Source organism: Phaenicophaeus curvirostris, chromosome 5 (assembly GCF_032191515.1).
Source record: "Phaenicophaeus curvirostris isolate KB17595 chromosome 5, BPBGC_Pcur_1.0, whole genome shotgun sequence".
NCBI lineage: Eukaryota > Metazoa > Chordata > Aves > Cuculiformes > Cuculidae > Phaenicophaeus > Phaenicophaeus curvirostris.
This window is the reverse complement of record NC_091396.1, coordinates 32,555,353-32,576,664: the sequence shown is the minus strand read 5'-3', so window position 1 is coordinate 32,576,664 and position 21,312 is coordinate 32,555,353. Positions and strand designations below refer to the sequence as shown.

The following is a 21,312-nucleotide window of genomic DNA, read 5'->3' as shown; positions in this document are numbered from 1 at the left end:
GGTTAGCACACTTGTGGGCAATGAGCAAAAATCCCCACTAACAGTCCACCTGAAAAGGGGGCAGAGCATACTTTTGCTCAGCTGCAAAGAACCCACCTGTCCTCTAGGAAGAAGGCTTTCAAATGTCTGCAGAAGATATTTGTGTTGGAATTTAATTATATGGGCTAAAAAATGTCCCCCTGAAGTGTCCAGAGAGGCTGGATGTTGGGAAGGGGAAGAATCTCAGCTAGGATTTCCAGCACAGGTCATTGCTTTGCTTCTCAGAGCCAGTCTGCCAAGAGAAACCCTGATCTAAAGTATGTGGCTCTTTGTGTTCTGCCCAGACCTGCTGTTGCAAGCAATGACGTTTATCTGTAGAATACGTGATGAGCCACTTCCTGTTAATCCAAATGCTTGGACTGGGGAAGATGATGTAGGAGCAGAGAGTGCATAGTGGGAAGCTGCCACACTGCAGGCTTTTGGGTGCATCCAGGCAAACATCACTAGTTGGAAATTGGAAGGTATTTAGCACTGAAAAATGAAGTTGACATTGACTAGCTGGAGCATCTGCACAGAGGTGACTGCTATTGTATCTACCACTAAAGCACATCCTTCTGTCATTCTTACTCCACAGGAAGGAAAGTGTGGGTGGGGGAGAGCCAGTACTGTTGATCAAAGCCTAACTACGTGCTTTTTTTCAGCAGACCAGCTGCCAGGGAAGTGGTTTTTGCTTTGGTAAAATGTGGTTTTTAGTTGAAATAGCTAGTCTAAAAAGGATATGTAGTATTAGCAACTTGCTTCTCACTGAAACCGAACTGCTGATGAGGGAGGGGCTTCCAAATGTGGCTTCTGCTCTGTAGGCTGGTTGGTGTGCACAAGGGAAGAGAGGGAAAACAAGGATGTTGTTGTTACTGGATTTCACACTGAAAGCAAGGCTGGATGGTCCCCCCGCCATCATCTCCCTCTATGCAGAAGACTCCTGGGGCCAAACACCAGTCCTAACTCAGACAGGAGAAAATGTTATGTGTAACTGAATGCCGTGGTTTAAGAGGAAAAAATCCTGACCCAAAGAGGAACTCATGGAATTTTTTGTTATTATTATTATTCTGTTCAATGTCACTGCAGCTGTGCTGGTCTTCCCCCCCCCCCCCCCCCAGCCCCCCCCCACCTTAGAAAGCAGGAGGCTTGGGTTTAAAGAGGCACGATAGAGCCTATGTGCTATTTGAATCAAATAGGTGTAGGCAATTTTGGTTTTTTTCTTCTCAAGGAAGAAAACCATCATGCCCAGACTCTTCAGTGCATAGAGGCTGAACTTTTTGTTGGAATAGCCATTAACATGGACAGTGAATTTCCTGACTGCTAATTGGGAAAGGTTTATAAAATAAGTGCTTGCCATTGAAAATGATGTGTTATGCCAGTTGTATGCATGCCTATAGTTTTGATGCTGCTTTTCTAGTTTTTTTTTTTTCCCCTCAGTTGGTAGGGTTTGAGTTCATCATATACTAGGTAGAGATCTGTCCTACCCTAGCAAATGTGAGAGGATTTGAGACAACCACTTTTGTAAGAGGAAAAACTAAGTTTAAACCCAAAAATATTTACTTGCATGAAAACTTTGACAGTGTGTTCTGTTAGGTGTAGGCTGAGACACTGCAGGCACTGGGAGGGTGGTGTGTTGTCTTTCTTGTTGCTGGAGAAGCTGCTAAGTGAGCTTGGCAACTCTGGCTGGTTACACTCTGCTGTGGCTAAGGACAGTAGTGACACCATTATCTGGTTGGGTCACATTCATGCTTCTCTGAGTACTGGTGACAGTGGTTGGGAGTATATACAATAAATAGAAGAGATCCAAGAACTGGGCTTAGGGAGGAGTAAATTGTTTCCTTATTGGCTTACTAAACAACAGGGAGATTAGTGGAGTGGTTGGATAGTGCCCTGCTGGCAACAATAGAAACTCTGCAAAGAGAGGAAAGAGTATCTCTTCTCCTATTAGCAAATACAGCCAGAGGCCTTGCTAGCAAATTTATTCAGTTCATTCTCTAAGGCAAAATGAATATTCAGAGTTACCCCTGAGTGGGATCCTTGGGCAGCACTGTGTGCTAGAATTGCCAGACTCTCTAGAAGCCAGTGAGCGTTATTGCTGGTCTCTGACTTGTACTTCTTGCCCTCAGGCTGTCACATTTTTATTGTGAAAAAACGTTGTGTAAAAAAGATGAAGCCCTGTGGATGACTTCACAAGCAAACAGCAACTGGAGAAAAATCCCATATTGCCACGAGTTTGTTCAGAGCACTGACTGGAGGGAAACGGTGAACCTGGCTCTGTTCTCAGCATATTGTTAGCTAAACCTGAACCTCAGGTTCAAGATGCTGAAAATGCACAGTCTGCAGAAAGCTTTAGATGTGGCTGGTGTTTCAGACCACCCATTTGGCTGTGGCAGGACCCAGGCTGAAGAGGGGAGTAAAGGGGAATGATTACTCTCAGGGGTGCCTTAGAGTTTGGGGCTTTTTGAAGGTCTTGCCAGAAGTTAGTTAAATGGCTTTTGCGGTTCCCTCTGTTGTACTGAAGTGCTGCTCACACAAATTATTTAAGTTGAAAATCAGAGTCCCCATAGCAGGGACAAGTAATTGGAAGACAGGGATATCTTGTATTTATTTTGAATGCTTTTTAAGATCTGATATTTCTATGGGTAGTGGCAAGTCATGGCTGAGAGAATAAAAGTGGTCATGTTTTGGAGAACCAGGGACTTGAACAGAGAAGTGCTCCTGGCCATTGTGGAAGGTGCTAGAGCACAACTTGGAAGAAATTAAATAAGCAAAGGCACTGACTGTGACCAAGAGGAAACCTTCCTGTGTGAGGGGAAGAGATGAAAAAAGACAAAAAGATATACTTTAGGCAAGGCAACATTTTTTTTAAGCTGTTCCACAAAAATAATACAATAGGGGACTAAAGATAGCACAAGAAAGCTAGCATGAGGCTTCAGAGGGAACAGCTTAAACAAATACTGTGGCCTCCAGTACTTGGTCAATTTAACTTATTATGTGTTTTGCTTCACAAAGATGTTTGCTCACGGGGCAGGACGTGCTGGCATGAGACAATGATGGCCGGTTTAACATGACGAGCCAGGAGAATGTTTGTCTTGTTAGATCAGGAGGGTTGTTTTTGTTTGTAGGATGTTCTTCCTCTGTGAGTCTTTGTAATATCAGTTAAATGGAGTAAATCTTGTCGATGAGGAAAGAGGAATATTGAGCTTAATCTTCCATTTCTAGTCTTCACACAAGCTGCAGTGTGTCTGAAAGGCCAGGAGGTGTCAGCGTATCTGAACAGGGCTGGTTTCAGATCCAGAAGAGTAGTTGTTGTCTACCCAAATTGATTCCAAAGTGCTTCAGCACTGACCTGTAAGATTCCTCTGATGCTGATCTAAGGAAGGTCAAACATGCTAGAGCACTTGTGTAGTCAGTGAACAATTTACCTGAGGCTCAGTCCAGCTTCCTCTTGAACTTGCTGGTGTTTGGGCCAGACTCATGTAAACAGCAAATTTGTCAAGACTGTTCCCATCCTAGTTTAGTGACCTCTATGCCTTGCTGTGGGGAAGTAAAAGAAATGTTACTGGATGTTTAGTGCAAAATATCCCTTTGTTAAGCGATGTTGCATTCATCTGTCCACCCACGGAAGGTGAGCAATGTAATGGTTTGTTCTTCCTCGGTTACAAACATACAGTTATGCACTTTAACATATTGTGGTTAGTAGTTTCTTGTTCTGTTTTTTTTTTGGGGGGGGGAGGGGTGTTGGTTTGGGGTTTTTTTTGTTGATTTTTGGTTGTGTTTTTTCCTTTCCTACAAGAATATCTTCAGTTAAGGAGGATTTGGTTTTCCTCTCTGTGTGGTCAGACTGCCAGTGAAAGAAGTGACTGAAATACAGCTCAAGTTCTTGGTGCAGAAAAAGGGGTGCAAGACCCCTGCTAGGATGCAGGTGTCTTACTCGAAGAAAAAAGAAATGCACAGTGCCAAATAAACAAGACTGTAGAGACATCCCTTTTCGGTCACCTCTTGTTCAGTGATGTTCAAAATGTTTGGACTTCTCACCAACTGTTATCTCCTTCCTGTCTTCCACTAGTGTGTGCTGGCAGAGAACCATCTCTATTGAGAGATGTCATAAACTTCAGTACCTCTTCGAAACGAGGCCTTTCAGAGTAGAATTCTGCCCCCTTCACACACAGTGATACAATGTTCAAAACCATTGTTTCTGTGTGTCCTCAAAGCTTGATGAATCAGGTTGCTGGGAATAACTTTTAAGCCTAGGATGTCAGTAACCCTCTAGTGAGTTGATAACTTCTGTAACTTGGCTCTCTGTCTCTTCCGTGCCTGGTGTGAACATTTATTTTAAGATGTCTCATACGTTCTGGGATAATTCCAAGACAATGTGTTTTATGGGGGGAGGTGATGAAATTCCTGGATGTGTCTCTGTATTTCAGATGTAACCCAGTGCCACTGTGAGTCTAAGCTGATGCTACTGGGAAGGGGATCAATGGTTAGAATATACCTACTTAGTGTCCCACAGACTTAAAGGAGTTTTTTTAATCTTCTGAGAAGCTTCAGTGTATCCGATATGTGCCACACATCTTTGAAATTTGCAAGTAGTAAATCTGGGGTTATGATTTGCTGTGTTCCTTGAAATCTGCCCAGCTTTGTTTCAGGCTGAAATGCTGAAAATCCTCCTCTGTAATTTAGTTCATGTGCCTCAAAAAGCATTAGTGCACCAAAGCAATATCCAAACAGCAATGCTCCAGCCTGGGTCTGGGCTGCACAGCAGCAAGTAAACACCACTGAGGGTTAAAAGCAAGCAACACCCTTGGGAAGGGTGAGCTGGCAGGAGGGCTGGGTCAGCCTGCTCCCACACCCAGTACCAAACACACAGGACACAGACACACTCTGAAGTGCCAATAGACAGTTCACGTAGGCAGCTATTCCCATCCATCTGCACCCTCTGACTACAAAGCATATCCAGGAGCGGGCTGCTCTGGACATGCATTCTGGCAGCAGCTGGTACCCAGCTTTTTTCACCCCGATGCGTCAGTGGTTTATTCTGTCAAAAGCGGTAAATGGGCTGCTCTGCCTGGTTCTGTATTGCTGTGCGTATACCAGTGCTGCAAACTTGGGGTGTAAGCTTTGCTGTTTGGTGAGATGAAAAGTTGTGCAGAATGAGACTCTACCTTTTGTTCTGTTAGTCCCCCTTTAGGGCACACATACAGAGACAATTCAAGAAGCTTGTCATGGAGCATGTGGAAGCTGCGCAGATTGAAAATATAGAAACAGATCACTGTAGTGGAAAACTAAGTTGTTTGTCCTAAGCTTTCTGGGTGCCTCTGTTAAGATGGACTGGGTCTTGGTTTGCAGAAGTACTGAGCTCTCAGATGCCAGGAGAAGGGAATTGGTCCAGCTGGGAGCAGAGGTGTTTGGGTTCCTCAGTTTCTTTGGTCCCATTGATTGCCCACCCCACTCTTGCCTGGGCCACCTCCAGCAATCTGTAAAATCAAAACCATTGTCTAGTAGCTCTCTCCAATGCTGCAGGCCCTGTGACTCTTAGTTCCCATGCGTCCACCTTGCAAAAGACAGTTTAGGTGGTCTTACAGGGGAGCTGGAGTTGCCCAGAGATTCTCAGTCAGGTTGATGGTGGAGGGCATTCATGTTCTGACTGTCTGATCCAGATCCTTTTTTATCTATTTCCTTAGCACATAAACACTGTTTTTCTGTCACAGTGAATGTGACATTTTAAAATCCTTTTGATGCTCTTGGATGCTGTGATGACAAATTACCTAAGGAGCTGGGGTGGATGGGGGAGGGATGTGACTAATTCTGCAATCTCTTCCCTGTGTGAAGAGGACAAGTCAGGGACAACTGACTGAACGCAGTTATCGACTGCTTCTCTCCTTTTGTGCCAAGTGGCCTGCGGTGGTGGGGAGGAACCCGATCTGCGTGTGTAGCTGCAGATACCCTCCTGAAGCTATTGCGTGAGGAGGCCAAGTCAGACCAAGGTTCTCTAGGTAACTGATGGGATACCACAAGCCTTGGAGAGTGCTACCACAATTTAAATGAACACTTTTTTCTTGTTGGCTAGCTGATTTTTGCATGTTACTCAGAAACCTTGTCAGCGTAGGTGGCATTTTACAGTAGAAGGGGAATTGAAAAATGAGCTACTGCCTGGCCCGAAAGGGCTTGTGGCTTAATGGCCATGCATTGGTATTACTCAGGAGAAGGTGAAGAGAGGGAACATACTCCATTTGCTGCAACCAGTTAGCAGAGACATGCTGTAGGTGGCTCCCAACCAATTCTGGGTGCCTCCTGTGGTATAAAAAGGTGTAGGGATGTTGTGTCTTCTGTTCCAAACTGCTGTGGCAACAGGAGTTTTCCCCCTCAGCAGTCAACTCTTTACCATTGCCTAAAAAAGTACCTGTTAAACTGCTGAAAATATTTCTAGCACTCAAACAAGTCCCCACAGTTTAGCAAGAAACACCCCTCTCAGGCTGCAGATGGAGCAAGGTATTTGTCTGTGTGCCTTAATGTGAAGTGTGCCACAAGTCTGTCGCTTCTGCTGATTCTAAGTGTTGGATAGACTTAAAATGAAAGCAAGTTTTAGCCTCATGAGGCAAAGGATTAAAACCTTGGTTACAAAGTACAGAAAGGAAAAAATAAAACACAAAAGAAGCAGTAGTTAGTACTCATGAGACACAGAACAGTGGCTTCTCTGAAGGTTATTTAAAAATAAATGTCCTCAGGAACAAAGCCTTCTGCTTAGACCCCTGTTAACCTTTTCTCTCAAGAAGTAAACTGAATTGCAGTTATAAAGCTGGCCGAACTCATACCAGAGGGGTTTTGGCTTTACTCAGCACTTCATCGTGGAGTTTACTGGCATTTACAAGGCACTACCTATGATGCATTCACACATGTGATCAGGTTCAAGGGTTGCTTGCACTGCAGCAACACAGCAGGTTTTTCCACAGTGGAATGAATCTCTAAAGTTTTCATTTGCTTCTTAAATCTGCTCAAAAGCCACTTGCTTGAACTTTGCCCAGCTGTTTCTCACTGTTTGTCCCACAGTAAGTAGGACACTTAGAGGCAGGACCAGGGAACGCCTGCCCCAGGGGTTAAGGGCAGACATAGATCACCAAGCTTTGCTGAAACTGGGTGAGCTGGAAGCTGATGTGGATTTCTCCCTGTTCCAGCCAGGCAAGGCACCAGCCCAGGGTGTTGGGGCTGTTCTGTAAGGTCGCTGTGACCTGACAGGAGAGGAAATTGTAAGCAATACAAATATCCTGTTTTCAGTGCAGTTTCCTCATTTGTGATTTGTTGGTTTGATTTGAACAGCTATTGAAAATTCTACAAGAAAATTTCTGGCATGTGTTATGTCTGTACCTGGTAGTCTGGATAGAGGAGATGCAAGGAGAAACATGAATTGCATTCCATGCTCCAGACTTCACAGATGTATGTTTTAGAGATATTTAGGGGTTTTAGAAATATTTCTGTAATATAACTAATTCCTTTTTAAAAACAAGCTTGGATACTTGGTCCTACTAAGGCAAAGCTCTGTTCCCCATACTGTTGGTGGTGTATCTGTTTCAGCTAAAATTGGTGTATTCTTACAGGCTTTCAGAACGCGCTGTGGGGCAACTCTGGACCTTGACATTGTACCTGCTGTACAGTGGGGTGTTTGCATTCTTCACTCATTTCAGTAGGAGGTCTCATTCTGTTTCTGTATCAGGTTAATAGAAAAGTCGGGCTGTTAGGTTCCTCCCAGTCTCTAGTGAAACAGCTGTGGGGAAGAGATAGCACCAGAAAATCCTTGGTGCTTTCTCATGTGGAATCTCTGTTGTGACAAACTTGCATGTCGCTACTCAAAAATATCACCGGTCTGATGCCTGCCAACTAGGTTGTACTACTGGGATAACAAGCAGTATTTGGCAATCACTGAAGGCATATCAGAGGTGAAACTGAGCAATGTTCTCTGCTGTTGTGTAAATCTTTCTTCTTGGTTTTGGTAGTTTAATTTAGTGGGTGTTCGTAGGTGGAAGTCTGCCTATGTGCCCTATTGTGCAACAGATGTCATCCTCTGAGGTAACTTCCGTGATGGTTTCTCTTTTTTCCAGATTGTCCCCAGCCACCACAGCCTGAGAATGGAGGCTATAAATGCCACCCTAGCCCCTGCAATGACCCTCTGACTTCGGGCACAGTCATAGAGTATCTGTGCAGTGAAGGTTACATGCTGAAAGGAGATTACAAATACCTGACCTGCAAGAATGGAGAGTGGAACCCAGCCATGGAAGTCAGCTGCAGGCTTAGCCCGGGTGAGTGTTCCCTGACTTCAGTGTGATGGTCAAAATTGCCCTTGCATTGGCTTTTCACATTATCTTTAAACACCGAGTCAGTGTGATGCTGAGGAAGTCCATATGGCTGCTCTAGCAATTTCATAAATGTAGTTCACAATCACAGCTCTTTAATAAAAATGTCTCTTCCATAACAGCCCATGGGCTGCAAGCTCACAATCCCTCATGCAAGGAGACAACCCATGGAAAGGGATATAAAGTAGGCAGTTTGTTACTTGTGTGGAGCCTCTTATTTTGACAGCTCTCATCCCAGAAAGGGGGAGGCCCTGACTAAAGCGTTTTCCATGCTGTCTGTTTTTACTCCTGGTAGATTTGACAGTGCATCTCCCCTAGTGGTGGACCCATCTGTCCATATGCACACGTGTGTGTGTGTATGTAGAGCTGATCTTCCTTGCAGACAGGTTAACTAAGTGTTGGCCTCCTGTTGCAGAGAGCAGGAAAGGACGCTGCTGACAAATGATTTCTACTTCTCTCCCAATGGAAGCGGACAGCTTTTGTTTTGTGGGTCTCTCTCAGCTGAACAGGGATTCCTCCATCAAAGCAGGAAAGTGAAAAGGTTCACAGGAACATGTTCAATGTGCAGCTTTTAGTTTGCCTATCGCTTTTCTGGTTTTAAAAGCATGCATACTGGATAAAGGCCTCTTGCAGCCTCCAACTCCTTCCACTCTTCATTTGGTTTGTTGATAAGAGTCTTATTGCTCTGCCATCCTGTGTCGGCAAGATGTACACTCCAGGATTAAGTCTCATAACCCATAAAGCAAAATATGTCAGCTTAATTAGGAGGAAACAGTAAAGCACCTTCTTTGAGTTCTTTATTGGTCTCATTCCATATCTGTGATCTCTGGAACATCCTGTCCTGCCCCAAAGGCATTGTCTTCTCAGTCTCTGTCACAGCCACTCAATAGCCCCTTCCTGTGATGTATAAGGGAGGGAACTGGGAGTGTACTTGGCAGAAGGCAGATCCTGAAGAGACTTTTCAAATTTAGCATAAGCTTCCTTTCCACAGTGGTCCACTTTCCCCTTGCTGTACTTAGGCTGGAGAATAAAGCTGTAGTGTTCCCTGTGTGGCAGTCCTGAATGATGGCACTTGGTCTACATCAGGGCTGAAGACATTGTGTTGTGATGAACAGCAGTCCCTTAGATTTTATTAGCATCCTGAAGGATAAGTGTTTTTTATTAAAAATGTTGGGCCTCAAAAAGGCCTCTGACCCAGTGAAAAAGCCATTGTTTTCACAGCACAGGCTTTGAAACAACTGGTCAGGGTCAGAGGCAGCTGATGTTTAACTAGCAGGTATATCTCACAGGGCTGAAAGGAGGAGATGGGAGACTGTAGAGCAGAAGGCAGTAGGTCTTAAAATGATTGGTAATGGATAAGATCCCACCTGCTCCATACAGAGTATAAGAAATACCTAGCAGTCATCAGATGTTTTGCATAGCTCTGAGCCTGACAGCCTCACGGCCTTTTGACAGTGTATTATATGAGTTAGTGCACGTTTTATTTGAATATGAGATGGTGAATGTGCTGGAGTGCACCCTGGGTGGTGAGCAGTTTTACAGCATTGTGTAGCTCCTTCCCTTTTAGCATACTCAGTGCCCTGGAGAAATCCTTACTCAACCCTGTTTGCCATAGGGACAAACATACCAGACATTGTATTTCCCTGGAGAGAGGTTGAGCTACTTCTGAAACATTTTAAGAAAACAAATTCAAAGCAACTTAGCCAATAGGTTTGACCCCAAGAGAAGATGCAGAAAATGTGAACTGACTTTCCAGCTTACATGTCTGTTTTGGTCATAGATTTCAGACTGTAGACTTAAAAACAGTGGACCTCCAATTTTTTTAATTCTGTTGCATGCTCTTCTGTTGATGGGAGCATGGAATCAAAACGCAGAGATCAATGTGATCAGCGAGTGTTCACTTTATTGAGCTTAGCTGTTTCTTTATAAACCCTTTTCAGTTACATAACTGGGTGCCCACGAGAGTATCTACCGTGTATTATTGGTTAAAGGTAACTGTCCATAAAGCTATTACTAACATATTATTGGCTAAACTACTGCACATGCTAAGAAACCAAGTTATACTAAATTTAACTATGTTGACAGTTCTCTTCAATTGTTTTTCTTTCAGCTGGTGCTTGTTCCCACAGAACTAGCCGCTACATTCCTCCCAGCTGGCCCCTGTTTATCTTTCGGCTCTCTGTTGCAAGGCCTTGTTAGAGTTGTTCAGTATTAAACAATCTCACAGCATCCAGGCCTTCTTCTCTGTAAAATGTTCCAACACTCTTCTTCCCCATCATCCCTGTAGGTGTGTCCTACATCCATCTCCAGTTTCAGACCTGTGCTCCTGAAGAATGCTTTGAGCGTAGCAAAAAGGAATTGAGGAATTGCATACATGGGAATGTCCTGAATCTGGAATGCATGATAGGTTTTGGGTTTGTTTTCTGTTGGGAAGTGAGGTTCTCTACCAAAAACAGTAAATCAGGGACAGAGGCAACACATATATAGGCAGTTATTTACTCTAGGGAGGTGAAGGGACTAGTGTAGCATTCTAGGCATGATAATGCAGTGCTTGGCAATACCACCAGCCTCAGGACATTCTCTCTGCACTCCCAATTTATTCCCATCTTGCAAGGGACTTTTAAATGCCGAATTGGTTCCCTCACAGTTGCACAGGAAAGGGGAGGAAGGAGCAACGTGAACAGGATACACATATCTAATGCTGAAAACTCAGCATCCTGAACTAACATCTGCTTTCCCTCTGTTCCCTGGCATATGTTTAAATGAGAAAGAAACTGAATATTTGTTGGGTCTTAAATACACCCAACCAGGTGACTTCCACCCATTCCTTTGGGAGACTGTTCCATTAGTCCAGAAAACCCATTATTTGGAGGTTTTCCTATTGTTCACCCTAATATCCTTCTTATTGTGCTAGACAGTTATTGGCCTTGCTGGTGCCATCTGGGCATTTTTTTAGCTTTTGCTTAACCAGATCTATATATAGCATGACCCTTGCCACCATCTATCAATTCTCGTGGCCTCCTTGCGCTGCTTTTCTATTTGCCTTGTGTTTTTCCAAAGAACCCTTGTATGTTCATGTTATGGTTTAGATTCCCATTACAGCTAGTGGAGAGGTGTCAGCTTGAGCTCTGAACTGTCCTCTAAGACAGGGCTGTGTGCTTTGACTGTGTAGGAAATGAGTTTCTCACATGTGCACCCCAGTATGATTCCTACTGGAAGGCAATGTGGATGTTTTTCCTTCCCTGTGGATTCCTCTCTAATATTTAAGGAAGTGAATCACTTTACCTTATGTTTCTCTTGGTTTTGTAGAAAAAGATTCTCCCCCAACAATTGGAGTTCCCACGCTGTCCATAGTAGCCTCCACTGCAAGCTCCGTCGCCCTGATTCTGCTCTTAGTTGTGCTGTTTGTTCTGCTGCAGCCAAAGCTGAAGTCGTTCCATCATAGCAGGTAAGCATAGCTGGGGTTTGGAGGGCCTCGGAGGCATCCTGTTTCTTTGCAGCAGAAACCCATTAAGGAACTTGGCTTAGGCCTTCGTTTTGGAGCAACTTATCCCGTTACTTCTCTGTTCCGGTTTTCATCACCTCAATGGCACCTCTGCCCTGTGGTCCAGCAGTAGGCTGAAATGATGGTCTGTCATATCCAGCTGCAGCCCCCAGTCTCACATGCCATCCTTGCTCTTTTTCCTTGGCCTTGAATGTGTAAAGTTATGATCCCTACTAGTCTGGCTGTAGTTCAGTCTCTGCCTCTTCTAGCCTTGGATATCTACCAGGAGTGTCTGGGTGTATATATATGTATCTTGGCCAGTCTGTTTTTGAGGTCCGCTGGACACAAATTCAGTTAGTACTGATTAGATACACATGCAAATTTGCCATTGTTCACTTTTATGGGAGAAGGACTCTTCTGGTCTGGATTTTTGGATGAGAGAAGGGACTCAGCCATAATACTGCTGCCAGCTGAGGTAGACAAAGTCACTCTGGACACTCTTCTGAACCAGCTACTCATACTCCTTAAATAAGAGCAGAGATATGGCTGTCAAGCAGCAGGGAGATGGAGAGGTGAGGCCCTGGAGTCTGCCCTTTTCTGAAGAAGTCCAAACTACTGGAAAAAAAAATTCAGTCTCAAGGCTGTGACTCATGAGCCGAGGTGATTCACACCAGGTAATTTAAGACCTATCTACCCTACCCCACCCCATCAGAGCTTATCTTGACAGCAGCAAAGGTAGCAGAACAGGCAGCGCTGGGTGTTGCAAAATATGGCAGTGTAACAAGCTGAAATCAGCAGTGATTAGAGCTCTTTTTTATCTGCAGGCCGTGACAGCAGAGGGCTCTAAGTCATGATCTTTGTCAGATTTAGCTGTGGAGGCACTGTGACCTTTTCAGCTCTGGCTCCTAAATCCATTGGGCAATGTGAATTACAGCTCCTGCTCATGTTTATGGCAATTCACAGTAGGGGTGCAAGGTCATGGTTGCTTGACCTTGTAAAACCACCATTCATGCTTCTGTCTGTTTTCTCCTAAATAAGTGAGTGCTGAGTGTTAGGGTTCTGCTGTGGGAGGTTACTGGAGTTCTCAGCAACATCTATATAAAAACATAAATGCTTAATTTGATGATTTTTTTTCTTTTCCCTTCCTTTCTCTTTGTTTCCTTTGAGACGAGACCAAGGTGTGTCTGGAGATCAGGTCTCTATCATGGTGGATGGTGTCCAAGTGGCCTTGCCATCTTATGAAGAAGCAGTTTATGGCAGCGCAGGGAACTGCATTCCACCCTCGGACTCACGAGTGCAGATAGTGCTCTCAGAGGGAGCTGGGCACAATGGAGCCAGAGAGACGCAGCAGCAGGACCAAGGGGCTTGCAATAGCTTTGAAAGAGAAGATGAAACCCCCGGACATTCTGGACTGTGTGAAGCCAGTGGCTCTCAGCGCTCTGAAACTGTTCTTGTGCATCAGGCTGCTACCTCTTCCTGGGTAGCTGGCATGGCTAGCAGTAGGCCTGTACACAAAGAGGTCCAAGATTCAGAAAGCAGTGACATACAGAGCCTTTTATCACTCACTTCCTCTGAGGAATACACAGATGGTAAGTGACTTGGGCAAGACATGCTGAATGAGACCTGTATAAAAGTAGGTTCTGCAGTTGACTACGTAGGATGAAAATGACAAGGAATGCCCCTATGTACATTGGGCATGAGAGGAGCTTTCAAAAAGAGGTGTCCCAGTCTCAGTGGCATATTTCATAACTTAGATGTGCAAAGAGTGTTTAATACCTTCTTCTTAAAGTATGCAACACTGTTAGAGTAGGAGCCTGGGGCAGTCTGGAAAGACTGATGAGGTTCTGCTGCTTACTCCTGTTGTCTTAGCAAAGGATTTGCAGAGAAATGACAGCCTCCAGCATCACAGTGCAAATGTAGTAAAGTAACTGTATTTGTTGAAAATGAATTGGTTGGAGCAGGAGCATATGCTTGGAATACAAACCCTTTGTGATGTTTGGGCTTTTTCACTTTTAGACTGTTTTGGTAAGCAGCTTACTGCCACGGTGCATACAGTGCTACAAGCCTGGCATGCGAGACAACCTAAAAGGGGTGTACTTGAACTTACTGCACAGGGTAGAGGAGCAAGTCTGTTAAACAGTGCATCTTGTTTTCTTCACTGTTCTGCCTTGAAGGCTTGGCTTTACAGAGCCAGAATTAATGTGAAGCTGCAGCTTAAGATTGCTTCTGCAGAGACTGCTGTGTCTTAGGCAAGAAGCGTAACTGGCTTGTAGGTAGCTCAGGGCAGAACTTCTCCTTTCCATGGTGTCAAACTACAGCTGTAGTAATGCCATCCAGAACCCTTACAGTAAAAACAGTTAAAGGGGATTTCTGCTAAGGGGCAGAAATGGCAGCCTGTCCTGAGATGGGCATTAAACCTGAAGTATGTAAACAGCAGAAATCCAGAAGCGGACCTTAACAAACATTGTCTGCAGTGTAGACAATAGAGGATGTTGTTTCTGCACTGTCATTTTTAGCACTGCCTACAACGTGTATTGCCTCTAAGGCATGTTGTACAGTAGCAGGTTGCCCCTGACAGCAGGAGACCTTAAAACTCACCCTTATGGCTCAAAGATGAGGAAGCCGCAGCTTCTGGAGGATGTTGCATTTCTTCCAGTTAAATAAGGGCAGGTGTGATCTACGTTATCTCCAACCATGCCTGTCATAGAAATATCTTGCATGTTTTAAAGAACTGAAGATTGATGAGGTCTAGGGAAAGGAGGAAACTGTTACTCTTAAGGGAAGTTATTACCTTCCCCTAAACACTGATGAGGCTTTGCTGGGAAAACTGTATTTTGTAGGGACCTCCAGTTCAAGAGAGATGTGGAGAAGGTGGACAGGCTCTGTTGGAGGCCTGCCAAGATAGCTCAGAGCCTGTGGGGAATGACTTGGGAGGCTGGTGAAGCAGCAACTAAGGGCTAAGCCAACAATTGACTGCAATTACTTTGCAGGGTGTTGAGAGGACTGTGGAGCCAAACTCTTCTTGGCCAGGTGATATAACATCGGGCAATGGCCATGAGCTGTAACTTAATAGATTGAGATTGCATGTTAGGAAAATATTCTGCACTAGGAGGATGATGCAGGGCCAGATGGGCACCCAGAGGTGTGATAAAGTATCTGTCCTTGGAGATATTCAGGGCTGGAGCTGGTGATGGTCCCGTTCTCAGGGGAAGGTTGGCACAGAGCCCTCCAGGGGACCCTTCTGCTGTGTTGTGATGGCAGGGAGACCGTTGCATTATCATACTGTGGAAGTGAAGCCTGTCTTGCTTTCACCAGTAGTTTTTCTGGCATGCATTGGATTGCTAAAGTTTGACAACTTTTTCTTTTTTTTTCCCTCTTCACCATTCAGATATTCCCTTATTGAAGGAAGCATGAGGCCTGCTGTGTTTGTCTAGCCTTCTCCCTCTTGGATTTCTTCCTTTTCCCCCTGCCTTCAGGACAGAAGCACTCTGTGCAGCCTTCCCTGTCCTTGTGAGCTGTGCCCTGGATTACCTCTGAGTAGAGATGCCCTCAGCTGAAGAGCCAAAGGATGTTGCCAGATGTTGCCTCCTGGATGCACCTGTGGAGTTGGTGCAGCGCTGGCTTCCCCATTCCACCTGCATCAGTGGCTCAAGGAACAGAGTGGATTTGAGCTCTCCTCCCTTCTTCCCCAGCCAGATGTTTGACAGCAGCCTCTGAAGAGCTGCTCTTTTCTTGTGCCTTTCTCCTCCTCGCACTGGCTTGTTGCAGCTTATCAGCGCCTCTAGCCCTTCTGTTGCCCAGAACAGCACGGGTTAAAACTGCTTGCTCACTGGGTGCAGGCACAGTTTATATGTGCGTATATATGTTATATAGGCTCTTCTTCCAGCATCCTTGTTGTGATAGGGCAGGACAAAACGCCTCACTGGGACTGAAGCTGGGCTTGAGAGGGATCCCAGTTATGGGGAAGCTTGTGATACCTAGAAGCGCCTCAGATGAGGTGAGCTGTGTGACAACTTGGCTGTGCAATAACAGTTCATTGAGAATTGCTAGAGTGCTAAAGGGTGAGAAGTCTTAACGTGTAGGAATGCCCTCTGCCCTCTTGTCAAAAACCATCTCTGAAGGAGCCCATTCCTGAGAAGTCATTTGTGTTCTCCTTCCTTCTCTACCTGTGCAGCCCACCTGGTTATGCTGTGGTTCTAGATGCTGGAACTGGGACTGTACTGCTTTGGTCTGTTGCCAGAGCAGCTCCTGATGTTAGGTTGTAGGAGAGCCTTGGAGAACGGCCAGTGGTTAGCAGGGTCCAGAAAGCATGGAGGATGTGACTTTCAGTTAATGAACCCTATGTAACTATGAGTTAACCCCACTCACTGAGGCATCAGAACTGGAACCAAAGTGTGGCCCTGCTCTTCTGAATAAGCTGTGTGTCTCAAAGCTTATTCAGTTAAGGTAGTTCTGGGTTTGTTTTGATTGGATCTTCAGGCAGGGGTAATGCTTTTCAGATGTAATCTGGAAGTGGTTCTGGTGTTCGAAAATGTCAAGAGAAAAAAATGCCTGTGGGTAATGAATGGCTGGTGCCATTAGTACAAATTACCTTTCTAGCCACGCTAGGTACCTTGGTATCTGAATCCTGGGTAGTTACCGTCTCAGAGGCTAGTGTATTTTCCTAGTTCCATACAGCAAGAGTCTGCTGTTTATCCTAAAGGGCTACTTCCTGGTGGCCAAGCATAGTCATCATTTATAAAGTCTCTCCTAAATACAACACAGTTTCACATTGCTGTGAGGGAAGGTTGACAGCAGTGCCAGAGGACATCATAGCTTATTCCTGAACCTAAGTTTTGAAGATTTGTTCAAGTAATGGTAGCAGGGAAAAGAAAATCCAAAAATACGTATACCTCTGCCCCCACAGTTGCCTCAGGGCAGGTCAGAATATCTTGATTGCTGATAACAGGAAGCCACATTCACCTGGGTTAGGTGATTTAAACACAAAAGCATTGTGGTGGTTGTAAGGTTCTTAACCGGGGAGATCTGGACATGTGTTTCCTGGGATTGGTTTCAGCAAGAAGAGCTGGCTTCTTAGATATGTGTACCTTGTCATAACTGTCTTGGAGTAACTAGGGGAAAGTTTGCCCTGTGAGAAGCTGCTAAAGTTTTGAGTTGAAGGAGCAAAATATCATGGCCTTACACATCATGTGGTAATGTGTAGGTAAATAAGGATGCTGTCTTTGCTGCTTTGCTTTAGGTATATGATCTTCTCTATCCTCATCCTTGTTGTTTCAGGAACGTACTGTCACAGCACTTGGTAAAAGTGACACAACATCTTTATGTATAAAATCACTGTAGCTTAGCTCCAGTTCCTGGAAATGGGGGTTGGCCATACTATCCAGCCATGTACCTTCTGCCTCTGTTCCTGATTAGCTGTTAAGTCCCAGGACACCTGGGACGGTGCGTGCCTGTGGATGGAAGAATCCTATTTTCCCCATCCTTGAGGGATGTTATTACTTTAAAAATACAGTATTGTAGACTTCCTTCCCTATTGCTCATGTTACCTTGCATTAACACAAGGATTTGATAAATCCAGTTTGGGTAATTTTTTGTTCAGTTTGGATGATGAAAATCCCATGTAGTTTTACAGTGGGCTGCAGTGACTCAGCTTCAAGTACTGTGGAGGCAAATGTTGTTTACGCATCTGCTATTGGAATCCTAGAAAATAAGTGTGGGAAAGTTTGTATGAAACTCCTACCTTGGAAATAGTCTAAGCTTGAGCGAACTACTTCATTCAGTGCTTCTATCAGGGCAGATGGGGAGGGATTGAGTGTAGTGGTTAAGACTGAGGGTGTGAAGGGAAGAATGTGACTTCTTTTCTGCTACCTAACCAGCTAAGAGCTAGAGGAGTTGCTGTTTATGCGTTTAAGGTCCTGTCTACTCAAACTGACCCTCATCAATCAAGATGTAGAAGTTAGGTACATGCTGTCATCCTGCAAGGGACAGTCCTTTAACTTAGTGTTAACACTGGCTTGGTGAGAATTCTGTAACCGAGCTGGAAGCTGATCCTGAGGCCTGACCTTGCCCTGGATGGGTGCCTGCTCAGCCAGGTACCATGTGGCCCTGCCTCCTCTCCCTGCTACTGTATCGCAAGCAGCTGCCATTTTGGGAGAGAAAAGTCAGTTTGGGCGGGGAAGAGAAGGAAGAAAGCTGCACAGAAGAGGGAGTCCTTTGATTTTGTCTCATTTTTAGAAATTGTGGGAAATGGCTTTACTAAGAGGGGGGTGGAAATGCGGAGGTGGAGAGAAATATGCAAGTGTAGATCTTGTGATTAGGCATAAACAGGCAGCTTCTGTTGGCTTGCCAAGAGAGTAAACCAGCAGCTCCCAGGCCAGTCTCTTCTGTGCTGGCTGGTGACCCCAGGTGATGCTTCCAGTGCTTGCAGAAGAGCCTGTCATTTGCAGCAACACCTGTGGGAATGGGCCCCAAGGACCTGTGCAAGCCAGAACATAGAAACGGTATGGTAGCATCACGTTCCTCTTGCCCACATCCTCAGCTTTAGAGTTATTTTCATATAAAGTGAGATGTAATGGCTGGGGAGGAACCTGAGAGATGTCTGACAGTTTTTTTCCAAGAGGGAAGGGGGAGCAAGGCCTCACTTTACTGATAATCAGGTGATTGTTACTCATGCATGTTTGTTATAATTTTGTGGAGGCTGAAGGATCCAGAAGTCTTTCGGGCAGAGATTTAGGAAAAACTAAATTGCACTCAATCCTGTCTTTACCTGTGGGAGCAAGGGCTGACGCTTAAAGATCCCTCAGTTGTGAGCTCTGCTTTGTCTTGGGAGTGTTCATTATCTCTGAGCAAAGATTGTGTCCTGTTTGGCTGTTGCCATAGGTAGATGCAGCCTGGATCTTCATTGTGGCAGGTGGGGGAGCGCAGGGGCTCAGCCCTGCAAGATATAACTCAGTAAATTTATTTTTTTTTGTTTTATTTTCTTTTGCTGATAAGGCCACAGCCTCCTTACCTTTTTTCCTCACCTGTGTCTGGCAGAAGAATCCGAGGGAGATGTTTCTTCTTATTTAACACTCCTGACGTAACCATCTCACATTGTCATACATGCTGGATCCTGTGATATTCAAGAATACACAAATTATTTAATTACATTGGAAAAGTAAAACTAGCACTTATTTCAAAGATTTATGTTTTGTTGGTTTTGGGGTTTTTTTTGAGTCTGATAGGTTAAAAAATTAAAAGGGCATTTCAGAAATTCAAAGTACTATGTGCAATAGAAAAACGTCCTTGCTCTCTTTCGGTTGCATAGGTTTAAAAAAAATAAATGAACTGCAACCTGCTGCAGTGTTTCTAGCCCAGGGGGTGCAGAACTTGGACCAGTCAGAGAGAACCAGACAGTGAGGCTGACAGTAACTCACAGGGAAGCAGGGCGGTCTCCTGTCAGGGCTTGCATCATGAAGCTCAGCTCAAATGATTGTGTCGGAGCCTCCTGCCACCTTGAGGGGTGTCAGCAGCATTGGTGAGAGATAGTTTTGTGCATTCTGGTTTTAAATAGCTTGCACCTCCCCATCATTAAAAAAATGAAGTTGGGAGGAGATATGCACATGCTGCAGCATGTGAGCCTGTGGAGTTGTTGCAGTGTTAAAACCTTACGACTTTAAGAAAGAGAAGAGCTTAATGCATTTTTAACCTTTTCCTTGAGCACCAGGGAACTTGCTGTATAGAAGAACACTTACTCAGCAAGCATGCTGCTTGTTGTTCATCCACTGGACATCTCCCCTAAGGTTTCTCCTAAGCCTCTCAGCTACAGTGTGGCAATTCTTCTAATGCATTGGAGCCTGCATTTGGCCTTTAGCACATGGAGACGTTGGGCGTGTTAGGAAGAAATCTGTTCCACTTGCCTTGGGGTAGACATCCTGAGATGCTCCCAGAGGTGGATAACTTGGATCAGTACTGAGGAATGGAGCTAAAAGAGCAGTAGGCTCAGCTGTTGGAAATAATGTGATGATTAAGTCATTTGCAGCACAGAAAATGGAAAACAAGGTCGGGGTAAGGAAGAATTATGACTGAAAACAGGTAAGCTGCCAGCTAATGGGCTCATGCATTCATGACTAGGTTGTAAGGAGGCTTGTGCTTTGGTTCAGTGATTTAGCAGACACCAGTAGGCTTGCTGTATAAAAAAGTATTAACATTCAACTGGTTGGACACACTGAGATTTCCTTGTTGACTTTTTTGGAACATTTTTGCAAAATTTGGTTTTACTGTTCTGATAAAAAAGAAAAAAAGAAATAATCTGCCTTATTACTCTATCCAGATAACTAATTAAATCAATTTCACTTTCTGGTTTCTGTATATAAATGCAATAAATCCCGTCCATTTTGCACATCCTGCCTCACCCTGTCCTCACCCTTCAGTCCTTGCTAGGGAACTGCAGATTGAACTTGATCTTTGTGAAAACCTGTGTTTGCAGAACTTCATTAGAAAACATTCATGACACACCTTGAAAGCGCAGAGAGGTTTCCTAGAGCAGGCTTCATTTTAAGGCATATTTTTATACAGGAAATAAGCCCCCTTTCAATCCTTCACCCCTCCTGCCCTTCCACACCAGGACACAGCATGCCACTTCTCTACACTTCTCTTCAGGACCCTGTGTTCAGCACTGCTGCCGAACTCAGCCTTCTGCAGATGATGTCTGGATGTATGTACCCACCAGAATGGGTTCTACTGATGCTCTGCATAAGATTTTTGTAAGCTGTGCTTTTGCTTCTGTCCTGGGGTGTGCAAGGACAGAGGCAACTGAGTTGTGCTGTAAAACATTTTAGTTCCAATTCTCAAATCTGCTTCCTTCCAAAAGAAAACAAAGTGAGGTTGCCTGTGAAGCAGGTGTCCTGTGATGCGGTGGGTACACTGCTAGCGGTTGCTGATGCAAATGCAAGGGGAGCTTGATTGCCTTTGTGCATTAATCTTTTCTTTCCTGTATGTTTTCTTTCTATCTCAATTGCGCCACTATGGAATTATTTGCAGAATGGTACTCCATATATGTGTGGGATTTAAAACAAAACCATAACTGATGCTGTGCAGGATGTCACTCAGTCGGGTTTATTTTGCTTTATTTTATATATATTTTCTGGTATCCTGTACATTGCAGTGGGTGTGAAGATAGTATTTTAATATTTGTACAAAGTTTAATTTAACTGTTCTATGTATATAACTGCATTTCTAAATTAAAAAAAAAAGTTCTTTTGAAGTGGATCTGTAATTTCTTGTGTCGTTTTTTAACTGCTTGGGCCCTATGGTCTGGAGATCTAGCAGACCATTAGCGATTTTGTTGCAGTGCAGTGTCTTCCATGTGAAGCCTCCTGATTTAACGTGTAGACTTGCTGCATGAGGCTGGGGAGACAGTGCTGTAGAAGTATAGCAACTTCCTAACGTGGGGGAAAAGCCCTGCACATGTTCTGTCCATTT

At 44.5% G+C, this 21,312-nt stretch overlaps 1 protein-coding gene across 3 annotated transcripts in view; it reads left to right on the top strand.

Annotated features, from left to right (window-relative positions):
• The window catches only part of SUSD6 (sushi domain containing 6), an 83,116-nt gene extending 62,017 nt beyond the window's left edge, over nt 1-21,099 (top strand). For all 3 annotated transcript variants that reach the window (XM_069858311.1, XM_069858309.1, XM_069858310.1), the window contains 4 exons: nt 8,115-8,312; nt 11,676-11,814; nt 13,018-13,439; nt 15,239-21,099. In XM_069858311.1, the coding sequence (XP_069714412.1) occupies nt 8,115-8,312; nt 11,676-11,814; nt 13,018-13,439; nt 15,239-15,264 (785 nt within the window). In that variant the 3' untranslated portion in view covers nt 15,265-21,099. The remainder of the gene's footprint in view (nt 1-8,114; nt 8,313-11,675; nt 11,815-13,017; nt 13,440-15,238) is intronic.
• The last annotated feature ends 213 nt before the right edge of the window (nt 21,100-21,312 follow it).